The sequence below is a fragment of the Mustela putorius genome, unplaced genomic scaffold, assembly GCF_011764305.1.
Source record: "Mustela putorius furo isolate JIRA1106 unplaced genomic scaffold, ASM1176430v1.1 tig00003937_pilon_pilon_pilon, whole genome shotgun sequence".
Taxonomy (NCBI): domain Eukaryota; kingdom Metazoa; phylum Chordata; class Mammalia; order Carnivora; family Mustelidae; genus Mustela; species Mustela putorius.
This window is the reverse complement of record NW_025422082.1, coordinates 986,550-1,007,306: the sequence shown is the minus strand read 5'-3', so window position 1 is coordinate 1,007,306 and position 20,757 is coordinate 986,550. Positions and strand designations below refer to the sequence as shown.

Below are 20,757 nucleotides of genomic sequence, written 5' to 3'. Positions count from 1 at the left end.
TTTCCCTTCTACTGTTCTATTTATGATTTGGTACCAAGTGTTTTTTCATCCTGCTTGCCCTGGGGCTTCAGGCCCCTTAGGAGGGGTTTCATGAATAGGTAATTAGATGTTTGTCTCAGTGATCCTCAAAATCATCTCACTGTCAGGTGGCCCTTTCCCTCCCCCAGGCTCCTGGGATGCAATGGAGGTAGCTCACCTGTCATATTTTTCTCTGACCAAGGAACCTGCTCTGGAGAGTGAAGAGAACCACAGTATGGAGCTGGGGATAGGTGAAGGAAGAATCAGGTTTTTGGTGAGGTGTAGCCACAACAGCATTCCACAGAGTCAAAAATCCTCAGGGAACTTGAAGACTCTCCCATCCAAATCAAGATGCTAGGTTGTCTAATTTGTCAAAGGCTAATCAGGTGCCAACTTTGGTACCTGGACCAGGGCTGTCATGTAGCTAATAGTGTGTCATCACCCCCCTTTCCCAGACCATGGCCCACATTGCTTATTTATTACAGATTCTTTCCTACTGAACCTAAATTTGGCCCCACAATACTTTAGGCAGCCACGAAGATGGCAAATGTAAAAACTTGTTTCAATCACTGTCTAAGACCTTATTGGTTCTGACCATCAGTCACTTAGATGCAGACCTATCTTCAAATCCACCTTTCCAGGAGGTGCCCTACTCAGTATGTACTCTAGGATGGTAAGGGTTTGGCAGGAAGGGGGGCTATCTGACCCCTGCATTCTGGCCTCCAAAGTCCTAAGGGTCCTGGGTTCCTTATGTCTGACCAGATGAGATGGGAAGGAGCCCAGCAATTTTCCCAGACCTCATCTGGATATCCCACTCACTCTCTCATTTAAGATCAGAGTCACTGTTTTCTTTGGATGCTACCCCCTTCACCAGGGGAAGTGGCTCTCTTCACTGGGTGCTGCCCTGCTCACAGGGACCCTTGTGTCTACTGGCACCTGAGTCATGAATGTGGATGAGGCTTGCCTTCTGCTTTCTCACAGGGGAGCAGCTGCTGCACTAAAAGCAGCAGGGTTAAATTTGCATGAGTTTTGCATGTAACTGTGGCTTTATTTTTGGAAGAGAGAAGGGCAGGTTGGGATCGGTGGGTAATCATGTTCCTGAGGAGAAATGTCAATCATCACAAGCTGCCCACCGGAATGGAGGAAGGCTCTGCCACAGCTGAAAGCTGACGACCTGCACACAAAAGGCTGCCAGGCAGAATGGCTTTTGATTCCTCCTGAGCAGTGGGAAGCAGAATTGCTTCCGATTGTTCACCCCAATGGAATGACTCAGCCTGCCAGTGATTTCCCTTTCATTTTCTGCCTTTTCACAGACCCAAGTGCACTTAATTGAGAGCTGCGCGGGCTTCTGCTCCCAACCCTCAGGCCACGTGCTCCCCCTCAGACCTCAGCCACTCCTCATGCTGCCCACACTCCTCCACCGCTTCCTCCTCCATTCTCGCCTCCTTTTCATTCACCAGTTTACTCAGAAAATATGTACTGATCTTTGCACGCGGAACCAAACCAGGCATTAGCCAACCAAATTTTGGGGACTTGCAGACTGAGCTGAGATGATTAACCTGCCCTAGCGCTGGTCCCAGCCCTGGACCCTCATCCAGAGCAGTAAATGGGAGGAGAGGTCAAGAACAGGAATACAAACACTGGAATTCTAGATAAGAAAAGCTGAATCAGTCAATATACTGTGGGTGGAGGTGGGGTAGCAGAGGGTCAGGGGGAAAGTCATCTTGAACAGGGAATCTGTTAACTCTGGGCACCTGTCCCATTTTAATTCCAGAGAGACCTCTGCTGGGGAGCTTGCTAGGGGCCCACCCACCAGCCAACCCACAGTCCCCACCCCCTCCTGTCCCAGCTGGCAGATACCACAGAGCTGCTCTCACATCTCTGTAAGCCCCAGCTGCCCTCTTGGAGGCAGAGAGGCAGGTCTGGCTGTGGCAAGTCCCCATGAATCTAGCCATGTCAGCCACAGGAAGTGGTAGTGGGAGTAGGGGTGGTTATCTTTCCCTAAAGACCTGCTTTTTTTTTTTTTTTAAATGTAGCTCACACACAATGTCACATTAGTTTTAGTTGTATAATACAGTGATTTGACAAGTTTATCTATACTCACCACAAGTATAGCTACCATCTGTCACCATACACTGCTATTACAATATCATTCACCATATTCCTTATGCTATGCCTTTTATTCCCATGACTTACTCATTCCATGACTAGAAGCCTGTATCACCTGCTCTGCTTCATCCATTTTGCCCACCCCCATTCCCCTCTGGCAAACCTCAGTTTGTTCTTTGTATTTATAGGTAAAGACATGCTCTTTTAACTTCAAGACATGAGAGGCTCTGGTTCTAGCATCTTTTCATACTGACTTGTAATTTCACAAGCACTGGTTTAAATTCATCCCCTATGTACCATTCTTCTTTCTGGGGCCAAGCATTATCAAATATGTGATTTCATTTAATCCTGTGAATGCCTGCTCTGTGAGTTAGGTATCAGCTGTGCTCATCTGACATATAAGGAAATAGAGATGCCGGAAAGTTAAATCTCATGTCAGATGACAAAACAGATCCATCAATCTGTGATCTTTTGCTGAAGTCCTAATGCGATAATGCAGGTAGAACGTACCTAATTGAATGGTGTTTGATGATTCCTCCTGTGGACACACAACTGTGCAAGCACAAGTCCTGTCTTTGAGGACTTTGCTTAAATGAGCAAAGAAGTTCTAGCCGGTAGGTCCAGAAAGTGAACTGCTTGTTTATCTCAGAGCTGGGGTGAGGCAGAATTAGAGAACTAGAACTCAACTTTCTTGACTTCCCCCCAAGAATCTTTCCATTATAGAACTCTCCCCGAGAACAGCAGTTCTCTGCATTTTGGGGCTATCAACACCATGCAGACAGAGAAGCAGGAGGGAAGACTATGAAGACAATGCCAGAAAGAGGGTAACCTGACAGCCCAGACAGCATCTTCTGCCAGGGTATCTGGTGTGGGTATATGTGTGTGTGTTGGGGGGTGGTGTCTTAGCTCAGGCTGCTATAATAAAATACCACACACTGGGGGGCTTAACAACAGGCATTTATCTTCCATGGTTCTGGGGACTAGAAGTCTAGGATCAAGGCACTGGCAGATTTTCTGACTCCTTGGTCACCTTCTTGTTGTATTCTCACTTGGCAGGAAGAGAAAGGGAGAGAGAGAATAAGAACAAATGAGCAGAACAAGGTCTCTGGTCTTTTCTTGTGAGGGCACCAATCCCACCATAAGGGCCCTATCCTCATGCTAATTGAAATTTAATTACCTCCTAGTACTATTAGTTGCATTGGGAGTTATGGTTTCAATATGTCATTTTTTTTTAAGATTTTATTTATTTGACAGATCACAAGTAGGCAGAGAAGCAGGCAGAGAGAAGCGGGGGAAGCAGGCTCCCTGCTGAGCAGAGAGCCTGTTGTGGGACTCGATCCCAGGACCCTGAGATCATGACCTGAGCTGAAGGCAGAGGCTTAATCCACTGAGCCACCCAGGTGCCCCTCAATATGTCATTTTTATGAGGGACACAAACCTGCAGTCTGTGATAGTCAGACAATACAGTGAGAACTTTTACCTCACTTCCATACAAAAGAATGAATATTAAGAAGTACTCATGTACTGAGGGTAGAGAGAGCTGGCTCCAATTCAGCAAACTCCTGCCAGTCCCTTCTGTATTTTCAGTTAAACCAGTGCTGCTTTTTAAGCTCTTTATTTAGGTGTACTTGTCTCGTTTCTCAACCAGATCCTTAAAAACAGACACTGCCTTGTATTTCTTTGTCTTGGCCAAAAACTTGGAACAGGACTGGGAAATGAAGGAGAGGGTAAACTTACTTTGCCCCAAGTGACCTGTTGACTCAAAGTCTAAAAGATGGAAATTTGGATTGAAACTTGATTTGGATTCTAGTTTTGAAGACTTGGTTTCCTATCTACCTGTTGTGGGATCTCAGTTTAAGTCATAAATTCTCCCTGTGCCTCGCCTTCCTTTCCACAAGCTTGCTCAGTAAATCCCTGTGTTCCCTGTGAGTTGATTTTATTAAAATCATGTATTGAGCACCTACTGTGTTCTTACCACTGTGCTCAATACTATGTAGGATACAAAGAAGCTTCAGCCTATCCTGCTTTCAAGAAGTTTAAAGATAATTGGAAAGATAACCATTCATCCCTGAAAGATTCAATAGTGTAAGAGCTGTCAGTAGGCCTTGAAGGTTGAGTGCTTACTGAGCCAAGCACTGAGTAGCAACTGTGGGCCCAGCAGAGAGGCTTCTTGTGGTCTTCAGGTCTTCCCTAGGGCCACACTAGCCAGGCCTGGAAGAGGGCCATATTCTTCCTTTGAAAAGAAGCTACAGTTTCACTGCCAAATCAAATTCCTTGTGAGAGGCCTTGCCCCTCTTCTTCTCAGCACCCAACATGTTGCTTGACATGTGGTCCATTCTCAAGAAACAATGTAAATTATTAACAGTGTGAAGTTCTCCAGCTTCCACAGACAGAACGAAACATGAGGATGCACAGATGTGGTTCCCATGGCTAAGTTATCCTAGACTGGTGACATCCCACCAGAAGGAAGGAGGCAGTTGCAATCAGATCTCTGACCCCAGCCCAGCAAACACCAGCCATTCCTGGAGGCAGGTCAGCTCCCCATCTGTGGCTGGGGCCCATGCAGAGCCTCCAGTGACCTCTGCCTTCTCAGTCACTATGCCGACTGAGTGATCCTCTGAATGGTACAGTACTGTCAGCCCACAGGATGGAATCTCATTTGTATCAGGCAGCCTTACACACACACACACACACACAAACACACACACACACACACACTGCCCACAGCCCCTCTTTACACATGCGGCCTATATACAGCCCCTCCCCCAATCTGGAAACTGGAACCCAGTTGGTCATATCCCATTGGTAAAATGGGAATTTTGAGTCCAGGACTCCCTGTAGCCTCTGTGTAGTAAAGGAGTTGGGGTAAAGGATCTCTGAGGTCCTGCTATCTCTAGCATTCTGACACTTTGACCGTGGAAGATGCTGTCCTCATTGTCCAGACTCTATTACCTGCAGCAGGATGATCTCTCTGTTTGGTCAAAACTCCTTTACTGCCCTCTCCCATCACAGGGATGCTGCCTCTCACCTCTGCTCTGCGAGTGGCACCCTCTTAATATCAGCAATGTGCCACTTCCTCACCCCAGAGTAATATGGTGAAGTGTAAATTGGGGTCACTGCCTCACTCTTGCTGCCCTCTTGTGATTACGTACTGACCAATAAGAATCTCAGATGTCACCTCTCCTAAAAATTAGACATCTAAGACTCAAAGAAAATAAATCCTAGAAAGCTTCCCACCCATGTGGAGAAGTAGTTATATACAAGAGGGTTTTAGCAACAAAATGGAAACATCTGAGTAAAGCGCAATGAATGAATGTGGTGGGATTACTGCACAGCATGTAAAAGAAGGAACATGAACTGGTCCCAGATATATCATGTTGAATAAAATAATCAAGGTTGCAGAATTATACATACAGCAGGATACCATTTATATAAGGTAAAAAAGATACATGGGTATTCTTTATGTGATTTAAAAATCTACGATAGGGATTCTCCCAGTGAAAGAGATATGGGGGAAAGGAGAGAGAAGAAGTAATGCGGATTTTACCTTTGAGATGTTTTATTTCTGAAACAAGTAACATTTTAACAATTGTCAATTCTGCACAGGTTACTTAGATTATTTTTATGGTATTTCAATATTTTACAAATGGGTTGAAATTAAAGTTAGTGGACAAAGAATGCTCTAAGGTACAGAGCAAACACTGCTGAGATACCTTGCCTGGAAGGAGCCTTGTCCATCACAGTCTAGGTGGCTCTCTCCTCCAATGCCTGCTACCTTTCACCTCTTGGACTATCTCTGAAGCAGTTCCAAAATCTTTTCAATTCTTAGAAAGCAGGGTTGCAGGACCGTGGAGTCTGAGCATGGGATGGTGGAGTGGAGGAGGAGGTGCATTCAGGTGATAGGAAGTGAGACTAGATAGTTTCTCTAGTTTCACTTCCTTTCCTTGCTCCCATCTCCCCAGACCCAGAAGGGAAGCAGGGAGTCATCAAGTAAGTCAGTAATCCAAGACAAGCAATTTGTTCCTCCCAGAGTCTCCAGCGAGCACGGGCTTTGGAATCTCCATGGGACGGTGCCAGGCCAGGTACAGAGATGCCCCACAGCAAGGCAGTGGGTTCCTGCTGGACCTTCCTGCAGGACCACTCCCTGGGCAGTGACTGGGCAGGGAGGAGAGGCGGGAGGGAAAATAACTCTTCAGAGGCTGAGTATGATGATCTTATGAGTGACTGCTCCAGACAGGGCAAGGGGAAAGGAGACAGCTGGCATAGATCCTCACTCTTCCAGGCCAGAAATCTGGATTCCCGTGGACAAGGCCATACCTGCTTTTCCTTGGGGTTTGGGATGGGAGGATGAGTAGTATTCTTTCTCACCTTCATAAGTATAGACAGACCCTTTTTCAACTCCACGTCTCCATCTCCACATTCCATAAGGGGGATCAGAGAGAGATGTCACTCTGGCATGAGCCCTGGCTTTCTTTGGGAAAGAGAGTGCAAAATGGAACGGGGTAGGAGCAGCTGTGCTGGGAGTAGAAGCAGCTCAGAAGGGAGGGCTTTCCAAGATTCCAAGGTCTTCTTGGTTCTGTTGTAGTGGCCATACTGAGGGCAGGCAGGGGGTGGGGTCAAGTAGGGGACAGAGAGGACTGGCCTGTTACTGGGCAGTGGGGAGTCTCCTGAATACCCTGGGGCCATATTTTAAGAAGTATTGGCTAGGGGGCCTTTTTCTCCCAGATGTTTTTGGCTGTTCTTTTCTTTTCTTCCTTTCTCTAAACCTGGAGTCTAATTCTTGCTTGATTCTTTCTGGAAAGTCAGTAGACAGTCATGAAGGTCATGAAGGTCGCTATGACATGCTCAGTGAGAGGTTCTGAGGCTCTTTTATTCTTCCTCTCTTGTCCTCTTCCCTCTTTCTTTCCCCTTCTCGAACCTCTAGGATCTGCGTGATTGCTTATTTTTACCCCAGGTACGTACAGTAGTCGGGGCCAGTAGGGATTTGTTTCCCAGGAACACAAATGTGCCTCTGCCTTGTCCTTCCTGAGTGGATAGATAGCAAGTCTGGCAGTGGTGGGTGGATGGGAAGACCTAGGGTTTGGGAACCAGGATGGCTCATAGCCACATTTTCTGTGATGCTCTCTCCAACTTGGTAACAGAACAAGTGCAGACACTTAAAAGTAATTAGTTTAGCTTCAGGTGTATCTGGGGATAATATCAAACTTCAAAGCTCTTCTCTGAGTCAAGACCTAGGAAGTGGAGAGTACGGATCCGGGTCTGTGGGACAGGAATGCACTCAGAGGTCACCATCCTGCACCCACTCCTCTCCTGCACTCCTTGGCATCATTTGTCTAACTCCTTTCAATCCTCTAGGGTGTACCACAGTATTCATGCATTACAGGTCATTCACATTGCTGCTTATGGGAACCAAGAAGCTTACCTCTTCCTAAAACATTATTGTCATCTTCCCAAAAGGGAAATAAGGCTATGGCTAGAGGCCATGGACCCTGACTTCTCCTCTAGTCTTTCTCTTCCCAATGCCTGGAAAATTACTTTGCTATCCAGGACAGGAGCCCTAACACCTTCCTGCATATGGACAACAGTAGAATTTTTGCTTCTTAGGATCTGAAGGCCCAGCTAAGCAAGAGATGGCTGATGTGGGGGTGAAAACACATTTTGTCATTGTCAACTGGTAAATTACCAGAGGAGTTCTGTACTTCTCAGTAATGTCACTGGAGATTGGGATGCAGGAAGTTGCATCCCAATGGAATGGAGGGCACTATTTCTGGAAAATGAGGTGAGGCATTGAGGATAACAGAAGGATGATGAATGCTGCAGAAAACAATGATAGATACCACGGAAAATGCCTGCCAGTTATGGGGTGCCTATTATATACTGGGCATTTAGCAAATGTACCAGTCCTATTAGCTTATTTCGGTGTCTCATAAACTTCTCTTATTAATCCTATGAGGTAGGCATAACTGTGTTTCTTTAATTCTAAGAGACCATCAATTTAATAAAAGCATTTCAAAGAAAACATACATTGCATTTACGCCTGATATGTTGTTGTGTTGTGTCTCTACTAATGGAATATAGAATGCACTTATAACATAACCACTTTACAGTTCAGGCTAAGAATGCAAGTTTGAATTCAGGCTTTCTTATTCAGCTTCTGAAGAGTCCTGTCTTCCACTATGCACATATAGTGCTCTATAACCCACCTGGGACTTCTTTCACAATTTAGGATTAATGGTTTAAATTAGAGCAGAATAAAGAATGCAAGGTTTCGGGGCACCTGGGTGGCTCAGTGGGCTAAAGCCTCTGCCTTCGGCTCAGGTCCTGATCCCAGGGTCCTGAGATGGAGCCCCACATCGGGCTCTCTGCTCGGCAGGGAGCTTCCTACTTTCTCCCTGCCTGCCTCTGCCTACTTGTGATCTCTGTCAAATGAACAGATAAAATCTTTAAAAAAAAAAAAAATTTAAAAAAGAATGCAAGATTTCTTCTGCACTTCCTATTCTATTAAACTTATAGTTCCCCCATCATCTATCTTTTGTCTAAGAAATACTCCTTCACAATGCATGACAACACAGATTTTCCCAGCTTTGAAAGTCATGTGACCTATGCTTAGCAATTTGTCCAAATTTGCAAATGTGCTGATGTTGACATCCCAATATATTCCTCTGTGTGGTGACTGGCAAGGTTGTTGTTACTTTCAGCATTGGTTATAAAATGCATTCCTATTACTTTTCTTTAATTTTTAAAATTCTAATTCCAGTATAACGTACAGTCGTAATTTAACACTTACATGCATCATCTTTTTTTTTAAAGATTTTATTTATTTATTTGACAGACAGAGATCACAAGTAGGCAGAGAGGCAGGCAGAGAGAGAGGGAAAGCAGGCTCCCTGCAGAGCAGAGAGAGCCCAATGTGGGGCTCGATCCCAGGACCCTGAGATCATGACCTGAGCTAAAGGTAGAAGTTTAACCCACTGAGCCACCCAAGTGCCCCTACATCATCTTTTATGAGTGAAATCATATGCTATTTGTCTTTCTCTGCCTGACTTATTTCACTTAGCATAATACTCTATAGCTCCATCCCTGTCATTGCAAATGGAAAGATTTCATTGTGTTTTACGGCTGAGTCCATCATATGTATGTACGTGTGTGTGTGTATACACAGTGTTTTTCACATTTTCTTTATCCATCCATCCCCCTTGGGCTGCTTCCATAATTTGGCTATTGTAAAAAATGTTGCAATAAACATAGGGTACATGTATCCTTTTGAATTAGTGTTGTTGTATTTTTAGTGAAAATACCCAGTAGTACAATTCCTGAATTGTGCATTCCTATTACTTTTTAAAAAAATTTTAAACTTAACATTTGGGGGTACAATTATTTCCCTTTTCTTTCTCTTCTGAATCCTCTTCAGTCAGGCCTTTGTTTCCAGCCCTCCACCCAAACTGCTCTTGTGAAGGTCATTGACATCCTACCTCCACATGGCCAGACCCACTGACCAACTCTCAGTTAGCAGCAGTAGCACTTGACACCATCCTTATGGAACAGTTTCTTTCTTAGTTTTCCTCCATCAATCAGAGCCTTCTCAGTTTCTCTGCCTCATTCCTCCTCACCTCCTGACCTCCATGAACCAGTCCTCTGACTTCTCTTACCTTCCTGCCTTCACTTCTGTAGTTATGTCACCTACTTGCATAGCTGGTTTCTATAATAAACAGCTTTTACATGGAAATCTGCATCTCTCCACCCATCCTACTGCCTACTCTACAGCACTCCTTGGATGCCTAAGAGACTCTGCAAACTTAATGTCTTAAACCAAGCTCTTATTTTCCACCCCACCTCATCCTAAACTGGCTCTTTTCGTGGTCCTTTGTATCTCAATAAATGACAACTTATGTCCTCTTGTTGCTTGGATAAAAATATCGAGGTCGTCCTTGACTCCTCTCTTTCTCTCATTCCCTGCATCCAGTCCTGTAGCTAATCCTGTCATCTGGACTTTAAAATTACATCTAAAATGCAAGCCACTGCTACCACCCTGACACATCCATGTTAGCCACTCACCTAACGTATCTGACACCCCTTCCATCCAAGCCTATCAGCAGCCATTTTTCTAACCTGCAGCCAGAGTGACTCTCTGCAGCCCAAGCCAGATCAAGTAATCAGCTGCTTAAAGCCATGCAGGGGCTCCTTATCTCAACCAGAGTTAAATCCCAGCCCTGTGTCCATCCAGGCCCTATGTTTCCTGGTACCTGCTAGTTTTAACTTCTGCCTGTCCTATGTCCCAGCCAGGGGCATATTCTATTCTGCAGCCAGACTTGTCTCCTGACTGGTCTCATATATGCCAAGCACAGACCACCAGAGGAACTTAAGGCTTTTGTTCTTGGGGTTTCTGAGCATCTTCTCTCCTCCCCCAGATTTCCACCTGGCTTGCTCACTCATTTTCTTGAGGTTTCTTCAAATGATACCATAACAGCGAGGCCTCCTTTGTGCTGCCTGTGAAAAATAACCACCTCCCAGAATTCTATGCTACTCAGTCTGCTTCATTTTCCCCCATAGCATGTATAACACTAAGGATAGTAGACACGGATTTGTTGATAGTCTGTCCACATGATACTGAACACAACCCAAATGCAGGGACTGTAGCCATGTTAGTCACTAGAGAATATCCCACGACTTAGAGGAAGGCCATCCCAAAGGAGGGTGTCAGTGAATGTTTGTGGACTTAGCAGACAAAGGGAGAAGGAACAAAGAGTTAACAGTCAGCCCTGAACTTTCATTAGAGGCTTTCATTAGAAGAAGCATACATTTCTCTACTACTCAGACCTAGCAGTCAGAACCAACTCCTCCACATCACCATCGAGGACTGTGGAATGACTGGCCCATCTCAAGCTGACTTTTGCCTTCTGTCCCCTTCCAGGTGTACAGCTCTCCCAGGCTCTGTGAGGCTTCTGCTATGACCACAGTTTCTTCGTGTTACCAGGACTGCCCTTTGCTGCCGCAGCCACACCAGATCCCCATCCTACCCTATCTATCCTTGGCCCCAAGTCAGCATGGGTAGTGTCAGTAGCCTCATCTCTGGCCACAGCTTCCATGGCAAGCATTGCCGGGCTTCACGATACAAGTTGGGCAAGTCTTCCCATCTCAAGAAGCTCAATCGGTATTCAGATGGGCTGCTGAGATTTGGTTTCTCCCAGGATTCAGGCCATGGCAAGTCCAGCTCAAAAATGGGAAAGAGCGAAGACTTCTTCTACATCAAGGTCAGCCAGAAAGCCCGGGGCTCCCACCACCCAGATTACACTGCACTGTCTAGTGGGGACATAGGCGGCCAGGCTGGGGTGGAGTTTGGCCCATCCACCCCACCCAAGCTTATGCCCTTCTCCAATCAGCTAGAAATGGTAAGCAAGGGTCTCTGGAAAGGGTGGGTGGGTGGGAAAAACAATAGAGAGCCAAATGAGAATGAAGAGAATGGAGGCAGGGAGGGAAACGGAGGTGATGATACTAACATTTATGCCTCCAAGAGGCGAGAGCAGGGGTGGTAAGGACAGAAGTGCTCACCACAGAGATCAAAGGCTGGATGAGGGAATTGAAGCCCTGGCCAATCCCCTAATCTGGGAGAGTACCCAAGGGGTAAGCCCTAAGCAAAAAGGAGAAATGAAAGCCTTTTTGAGCTCTACTAGAATGCAACTGGTTGTCAAAACAGGACCAACAGCAGCATTTTCAAGTGCATGGCAAGAGGAGGGTGCTCTGTTATATCTGGAAGAGCGGATGGAGAATCCACTTGGAGAGAGGTTGCAGAGAAGCTGCTAGCACACTCCTGGAGATGGGCCTTTCCCTCACTCACTCCTCCTGTGGTGCAGCAGCTCCTCACTCAAGCTGGGCCTTGGAAGTGTCTTTGGCTGGAAAAAAGCCAAATTTGTTATCATCGGGTTAGCAAGGATGAGGTTAAAAGAGCCCTACATACTCAGAAATCTGGCCCTTATGCCATTTTAGACTTTCATGGGTCCCACCAGTGGACCTGAAAACAATTTTCCTAGTTAATCCTCTGCCCCCACCTGGGGGGATCAGTCCATGGCTTTGATATACTAGGAAAAGACCCCCCTAGTTTGCATCAAGCTTTATGTTTTTCAAATGAAAGGGCTTGTAGACTGTAGTCTATTCTCCCAATGAAAATGACAGTTTTCAGAAAAGTATTGTTATTTCAAGTGATTTCCCCCAGCCTTTTGATACTGGTCACAGCCAGTTTTCTCACTCCCGGCCTACTGGAAGGGGCAGTGAAGGTGAAGAAGGGCCTGACCTCCACAGGGACACCTTGTTCATCCAGCCCAATGCTCACACCTTACACCACACAGAAACCCAGAGCCAGAGCCCTGGCCCAGGGATCTCAGCAAGTGAACCTAAATATGTTGTTCATTTTCTCAGGAGGGCTGGGACAAGCTCATGACAGGCTGGCAATTTATAAAGCCAAGTACCTCAGTAATCCTTAAGGATATCCCCTACGCACAAAGGAATTTATCCTCCTTGAGAAGGATTCACCATATTTAGCTGCTTCATAGCAACAGGCAAGGTTGCCTATGGCTAGGACCAAGAAGGATGCTATGTGGCTGGCACACATACCTAGGCAAGGGAGGGAAAGTTGAGAGGGGAGTTGAAGGGAGACACGGGATCAATATGGTTGTTTTCCTCACCAGGGCTCAGAGAAGGGTGCAGTGAGGCCCACAGCGTTCAAGCCTGTGCTGCCGCGGTCAGGAGCCATCCTCCACTCATCCCCTGAGAGCTCCAGCCACCAGCTGCACCCTGCCCCTCCAGACAGGCCCAAGGAACAGGAGCCAAAGCCCAGCCTGTGCTCTGGGGCACTGTCTGACTCCGGCCGGAACTCCATGTCCAGCCTGCCCACACACAGCACCAGCAGCAGCTACCAGTTGGACCCACTGGTTACACCAGTGGGGCCCACCAGCCGTTTTGGAGGCTCAGCCCACAATATCACCCAGGGCATCATCCTCCAGGACAGCAACATGATGAGCCTGAAGGCTTTGTCTTTCTCTGATGGGGGTAGCAAGCTGGCCCACCCAAGCAAGGCGGACAAAAGTTCCTCATGTGTCCGTTCCCCCATCTCCACAGACGAATGCACCATCCAGGAGCTTGAGCAGAAGCTGCTGGAGAGAGAAGGTGAGCTCCAGAAGCTGCAGCGCAGCCTTGAGGAGAAGGAGCTGGCCTCCAGCCAGGCCTATGAAGAGCGGCAGTGGCGCTGCAAGGAGGAGCTGGAGGGCCTGGACCAGAAGTGCAGCAGCAAGTTGAAGCAGGCCTCCCAGAAGAGCCAGCGCACGCAGCAGGTGCTGCACCTCCAGGTGCTCCAGCTCCAGCAGGAGAAGCGGCAGCTCCGGCAGGAACTTGAGAGCCTCATGAAGGAGCAGGACCTGCTGGAGACCAAGCTCAGGTCCTACGAGAAGGAGAAGACCAGCTTCGCCCCCGCACTGGAAGAGACCCAGTGGGAGGTGAGGCTTTACCCTGTAGGCTTGGGTCAGCTGTTTGCTGCCGGTCCCTGTTTCTCCCGGTCCTAGCCCATAGTGTTTGAACACAGGCTGCCTAAGCAAAGTGAGCCAAAGTGCCAGCCTTGCGACCTAAAGAAGGAGCTCCATGATAAACCATGTTGGGGAATACAATTAGTGTTAGTTTCCTACTCTCTCCTACCCCAGGGCCTCATGGCCTCTGGAATTGAATTTTCTAAGAGTCATTGACTGAGAAGCTGGAACCAGGAGAACAGAGGCCTCGTGGGGCAATCTGAGGGCTGACCCACTTCATCTTGCAGGAGGCTCAAAAGAAGCATAAGTCATGCTCGAATCTGAGTTCACACTGGTTCAAGAGACCACAAGAGAGCATGGTATTAGTTATTTTTGAGAGAAAGGACCTCATCCACTGGTAAGAGTGACCTCACTTATGGCAGGTATCACTGACTGAGTGGCTCATTCCTCACAGAAGTGTAGGTGGGGCTTTGATTTGGTGGGCTGCAGTGGAAACATAAAAGTACAAGAGAAGGGCACACAACACCTAGAAATGAGGCTTTGCTGGAAAGCCTCCTTAACCTCTACATCCTGCTCTCCAGACAGTAGCTTTCCTCACCTGAGGGACCTCTCAAGGTAGTGGGAGTGGGGTGGGAAGGTAGGGCTGTAGGCATAGCTACTCTGTCACTCTCCCCAAAGACTCCTACCCTGGAAAGGAACTGAGGAGGCATTGTGTCTGGTTAGAGCAGCACCACCCCCAGGTCCAGCTACCTACATGCACTGGAGCTTTCTGTACTTACTCTAGAAATTAGAATGACAAGAGTCATCAGGGATGGATTCCCTCAGAGGAAAAGGATCCCTTCTGTGGCAGAGATGAATGGGGGACTGGACAGGTGAGAAGGGAAAATCACTTGTGTTTGCCAGGTCTCCTAAAGAGGAAAGGATGCTGGCAGTGGGAACAGTGCCTTTTTTCTTTCCCATTGATGCTGGGACAGCAGACCCCACCCGATCCCTTGTTTTTCAGCCAGGGCTCAGGACATTTGGGGCATCTCAGAGATAGAAACTAGTCCTGGCGCTAGGCAGTCATCCTTATTTGCCCAGTTCCCCAACTAAGCTGGGCATTGCTGTGACCTCATTCCCAGATTGTCCAGTCAGACTGTATAGCAAAACAATCAATACAATAACAGATAATATATTACAAACATAGTTAGAATAATAATAACTATCAAGTGTTTAAGTGCCAAGCCCTAGTCTCCCTTAGTTCTTATATAAGCCTATGAAGTAGGTACTGTTACTAATCCTTAATTTAGTTAAGGAAACTGAGGTACATAGAAGTTCTAGTAGCAAATAGCTGGTTAAATCACTTGCCGATGGTCACCACATAACATGTATCAGTGCCAGGATTTGATCTTAACACTTTGGCTCCAGAGTTCACATTTTTAATCACTACTCCACAGTGCCACAACACTGAAGTAGTGTGTCACCAGGATCAGCCCATTTTATCATACGTGATCCAGCCAGGATTCAAAGGCAGGCCCATGCCTCAACCATGACTCTATGTTGTTCCCTCCATGAAGCAAATATAGGCTTAGTCTTAGAAAGGCCTTCTTGGTCCCACACAAGCATTGTCGGTGGAGTTCAGCATTGCTTCCTAAATGGTACATGAGAACAAGGGGTTGGGGGTTACTACTGTGAGTGAAGTGAGGAGAAATTAGGGTGACTTCTGGTCTGATCAAAGAATCCATTTTGTAGAGGCCCAGGACATGACCCTCAGTCTGTCCAGCTTTCCCCCAGGCCGGCAGGAGAAAAATCACTCTTGGGATACAGCCAACCAAACTGGTCCCAATCTTTTGAGCCACCTATGACCACAAATGGCCAAGACCCTGGAGACTCATGGATCTGAATCAGTGCTTTTGGTTTTTTCTGCTGCTCTTGGCCAACTTCAGAAAAGAAATAAGAATGGGAAGAGTGGAGAGGTGGGGCCAGGGGAGAACATAGTAGCTCTCTGTTTGGCAGATCTGAATTTGACACTCTGAGCCAGGCACATTGCTAGTCATTGGAGTGCAGCGGTTAATGATTGAAGACAGTCTTTATCCCAGTAGGAAGGGAGGGCAGCTGGGTGTGCACAGGGGTGAGGTCAGAGGATATGGGCACAAGCATGAATGATAGAAGTTTGGCAGACATCAAATCAATATCATTGATGTTGAGTGTGGAAGATGGAGCTACCAGTAGTGATCACGGATTTACACATAGTAAATAGTAAATCTTTGGGTACAGATTCAGATTTAGACTGTGATTTGGGATTGAGGCTGCATGTGGACAGATCAAGTCAGGCCACAGAATGAAAGGAAGTGCAGAGAGGGCGCAGCCTTCATGGGTCACCCAGACCATCATGCTCTTGAGACTGTGTCAGGACCAGCCTAATTCCTCAGGCAGTTAAGATGTTATTTGCCCCAGGTAAGGACCTCCTACATCTTAACACTTTCTCTTCTCCCCAACCCAACCCTTGGCAGGTGTGCCAGAAGTCAGGGGAGATCTCTCTCCTGAAACAGCAGCTGAAGGATTCCCAGACAGAGATCAATGCCAAGACTAGTGAGATTCTCAGTCTGAAGGCACAGCTGAAGGACACACGGAGCAAACTGGAGGGCATGGAGCTGAAGACTCAGGATTTGGAGAGTTCTCTGCGTACCAAGGGCCTAGAGCTAGAGGTCTGTGAGAATGAGCTACAGCGCAAGAAAAATGAGTCTGAGCTTCTTCGAGAGAAGGTGAACCTGCTGGAGCAGGAGCTTCTGGAGCTCCGGGCCCAGGCTGCCCTGCAGCGAGAGGCTGTGTCTTTGGGGCCAGGACTAGGGCCTGGGCTAGGCACTACGTTCTCTGAGGACATCCCCACCCTGCAGCGGGAGTTGGAGCGGCTACGTGCGGAGCTGAAGGAGGAGCGGCAAGGCCACGACCAGATGTCGTCAGGCTTCCAGCATGAGCGCCTGGTGTGGAAGGAGGAGAAAGAGAAGGTGATCCAGTACCAGAAGCAGTTACAGCAGAGCTACCTAGCCATGTACCAGCGGAACCAGCGCCTGGAGAAGGCTCTGCAGCAACTGGCCCGTGGGGACAGTGCAGGGGAGCCCTTTGAAATTGACCTTGAAGGGGCCGATATCCCCTATGAGGACATCATAGCCACTGAGATCTGAGGGGCCTGCTGGGAGAGGGAGAGCCAGGGATCTGACACTGGGATGCAGGGGTACAGAGCCTGTCAAGGAGGGCTCCTCTCTCTACTCCCCTGCTCAGTAGTAACTCAGGCCTCTGTGAGAGGCCTTCTCCAGGGCACAGACCTAGGATTATCCGGGAGAGGGGAGAGGAGGACTGCTACATAACCTTTCCAATCCTTGCCCACATTCCAGCATTTACCATCCCTGCAACCCACTAGACCTCCAGCTTCCTTAAGAAATGGATTCAAGGATCTCCATCATTTGGTTAAGAGATCTCTAAACCTTGCCTTTTGTTCAAAAATACTCGGACCCTCACCCAGGTGGTAACTGCTGTATTGGCCAATGGCCACCCCAGGACAGAAGCTCCCCTCTCTCTCTTCCCACAACCACTTTTTTGTCCCTGGACACATTGGAATGACTTGAGAGTAGAAAGAAGCCATCTGTGATCATAAACCTTGGCACTTGACCTGGTCATAACCTGAGCTGTTTTTCTTTGGTCTCAGAGCTGTAGGGGTTGGATCTTGGTATGGAGGACCTGGCTTAGCAACATCAGAGCTATCCCAACCCTGGAAAGCCACAAAAAGAAGGGGAAATCTGGGGCATCCCAGGAATGTCTAGACTCAACAAAGCCCAGAGGGAGTCAGAGGAAAAAGCCAGGTAGTAAGGGTCAGACCCGCCTGTGCGCTGCTAACTGGAGGTAAGCAGTCTTTGGACAGCTGGTAACCTTTGACCTCAGTGACCACTCTTTTTAAAGCCATAGACACTGAGGCCCTATGGTGGGGAGGATTGAATGCACTGTGACATAGGGAAGGTATGGCTTTCCAAATGTCCCTGGGAGAGCCTCCAGATCTCTCCTCATGGGGCTAGAGGTAGGGGTTTCCCCACTCGGTTTAAATTGGCCAGTGCCTACTCTGAACTTATTTTCTTCTCAAGAATCCAGCCTTTGCTTGACCCAAAATAACCTATATACAACTAAAATGGTGCAGGAATGATCTGACATTTCCCTCCTTTGCCTGTGGCTCAGTTTATGGGCACACCCTTTCCCCTTTGTATTTCCAGTCCTAAAGTCAGACAAGACTCCTTTCAGGTCAGGAACAATCTCCAGAGTTTGGTGGCCCAGAGCCCCAGGCAGGGAGAAGAGACACAAATACAGCCTTATGAACTACCCCAGGGCCACTGGCTAGCCTCCTTCTACCTGGGCCCCACAGAAACTACCAATTATCAAGAATCCAGGAGCTTCAGTTTTTGGGGGGATGGGCCAGTGCCTGGGGGAGGCTGGTGTCTCTCTTCTGAAGATGTGCAGAGCTGGGGGAGAGAATGGTGGAGTTCCTCAGTAGCTTAGTTCAGAGAAAGAAAAAAATATATTTTTTTTGGTCTTCTTTTTTTCTTTCTTATCTTTTCAGAAGCAAGCCAGATCTAGCAGGCAACCAGAACCGTTCCATGTTCTATTTTTGACTCAAACTACAGCTGTTGTTCTTTCTTAGGACAGCCAAGCCTTGGTGGATTCCTGAGCTTCATGCCTGCTTGCTGAGGGGGTTTCACTGAGGTAGGAGGGATGAGCGAGCCTGGGTATTTAGCAGTCTGAGACCAAAACCCCTGATTCTGCCTCTCCGACCACAGTCCTTGCAGGACCCAGAGTGGGAGTGGGAGCTGCTTCTCATCACCCCCTGCCTTCGGGCTCTGCCTTCTGGCCCCTGGGGTTAAGCTGTGCCTGTGACAGAGGAGCTTTTCCGGAATTTCAAGCCACTGGTCTTAGTCGTAGGCCAGATTTAAACCTGAAATGAACAGGTTGAATGCCCCCCTTCTGCCTGGAGGAGAGTACCCTCCACTGGGCACAATGTAGACCCTCAAGTCAAAAATGTCCCACTCCCTGTGCCATGCTGTGAGACGGTGGGAGAGGGATAGTAAACTCTCTTTCAATAGAGAAGGCAGTTTGAGACCAGAAAACAAAGGAGGTGACTCCACACATTCTGCACAGACTTTTATTCAGGGTAATTTACTGATGGGAGAATTGGGTGGAAGATGACTTATTCTCCACAAAGTCTGGAACTTAGTGCACAGATTTTATAAAGCTGTGGGACACAGAGAAGGGCGTTATAGTGAGATCAAAGGGTTTGCATGCCCTTAATTGACAGCTAACCTTTAATTAGATCTGTGGGACCACCTGTGCCCCAGGAAGAGGGAAGACTATGTCCTAACAGATTCACGGGGGACCCAAACAAGCCTTCCCCAAGCCCAGCTTTGGAAGGCATTTCTAAAGTATGTATGTATGCTAACCTCCTAGAGGCCCAGAACACAGCCCCAGGAGAGGTCATCCAGCAAACACAAGCAAGACTGGGGGCCAAAGATGGAGTCCGTATCGTCAGCACCACTACACACAGCCCTCACCCCCTCTATTTCCACCAGCCTGTGCCTTGTTTGAATTATTTTTCCCAGTGAGGCTGCTGTGAGATAAAGGGGCTACTGTTCCCTCCCCAGGTTGGAGATACACTACTCCCCACCCGCAAAGAGCAACCAAAAACCCTGTGCCCTGTCCTGCCTTGCTGAGAAGAGATGGGTGATAAGCCCAGGGGAGGACACTGAGGGGCAACATCTGTGCTCCACCATGATGTGACCATACCAAGCACTCCACATCCCTGCCTAAGGCCAGGATGCCCCCCTTGGGCCGCCACCTGCTGAAGACCCCAGGGTGGGCCACAGTGGCACCAGAGTGCAACAGTGTTCTGTAACATAGTGACCTTACTGCCATGTGGTTTTTCTTCCCTTCCCTATGGAAAAACATCATTACTATTCCCAGGCCATGCCAAACCCAGCCTCTCCTGAAGGAGGATCTGAACAAGAGGCTGAGCAGGGACTGGGAAATCAGATGATGGGGCTTCAGAGCAGACGGCCTGGCCCAGGGCCAGCCAGCATGAGCTCGTTGCCCTTCGCTCTGAATACTCCTGCTGGCATGTTTGCTTATTCAGTCAGATCAACCTGCTCTGCTCTTCCAAAGGATGCTTGGCCTGAAGATGCTCTGGCTGCCTGCAAAGAGACAGCAGCATTCAGTACCTCCTCACCCAAAAGGAGACTCTGCCTCCAGGCCTTGCAATGACCAGACCCTGGCAGGACACCCCTGGAGGTATGTCTTCTGGCTGCTGTGTCATTCAGGTAACTCCTGCTGGGGTGTGCACTCTGATCCCCATAGGCACTGAGCTCCATAGGGACTGGGGAGGGTTACCTCTCCCCTGAGAAACACTTGCTGACCCTCTACTCCCTGTCCTGCTCTTGTCCTGGCCCAGCCTGGACCATCTCTTGCTGATGAAGCAGCAGCTTTGTGAGAGGACTTTTTTCCTGTGGGTCCTGAGTTCTCCTAAGCCAGAGCTGCCATGGCAGGAGGCTGTGTACTCTGTACAACAGATGCTTCTTGTGTGATCAGTCTTGTGCTGAGTCTGCAGACAAAGCTGGAACCTCCAGCCAAGGCTGGCTTTGGATAGACCGGCATTTGGAAGAATATGTACATAGTTATTTTTCTCTGGGTTGTTCCTTGTTTTGTTTGTTTGTTTGATTTGCTTTTGACAGCTTCATTTTGTTTTTGATGTCCCTTTTTGGCCATGTAAACTATTTCTGATAATTTTATGTTTCTATTTATGAATAAAGAATGCCATTTCTCATGCCCTCCAGAGCTACTTTCGTCTCCTCAAGCTACCCTGCTTCTCTAGGCTAGGGCATGGCAGCTCCTCCGGGCGCCTCCCTCTGGAATAGGAAAGGTGATGTCCCTCCCTGCCAGTGAAGGAGGTGCAGACAGCTTTGATGAAGGCAGTGTTGGCTGGAGGAAAGCATGGGCCTTGGCATCAGCTAGACTTCCAGGCAGTCTGAACCACTCTCCAACCCTGTGGTTTTTTCTGTGAAGGACCCTACCCCAGCCCCAACCTAGGGCCTCTCCTCCCTCTCTC

General features: G+C 48.0%; 1 protein-coding gene across 1 annotated transcript in view; it reads left to right on the top strand.

Annotated features, from left to right (window-relative positions):
* LZTS1 (leucine zipper tumor suppressor 1) overlaps positions 1-20,492 on the top strand; it is a 51,928-nt gene extending 31,436 nt beyond the window's left edge. The window contains exons 2-4 of the mRNA XM_004763331.2: positions 11,039-11,516; positions 12,810-13,613; positions 16,133-20,492. Of these exons, the coding sequence (XP_004763388.1) occupies positions 11,172-11,516; positions 12,810-13,613; positions 16,133-16,804 (1,821 nt within the window). The 5' untranslated portion in view covers positions 11,039-11,171 and the 3' untranslated portion in view covers positions 16,805-20,492. The remainder of the gene's footprint in view (positions 1-11,038; positions 11,517-12,809; positions 13,614-16,132) is intronic.
* The last annotated feature ends 265 nt before the right edge of the window (positions 20,493-20,757 follow it).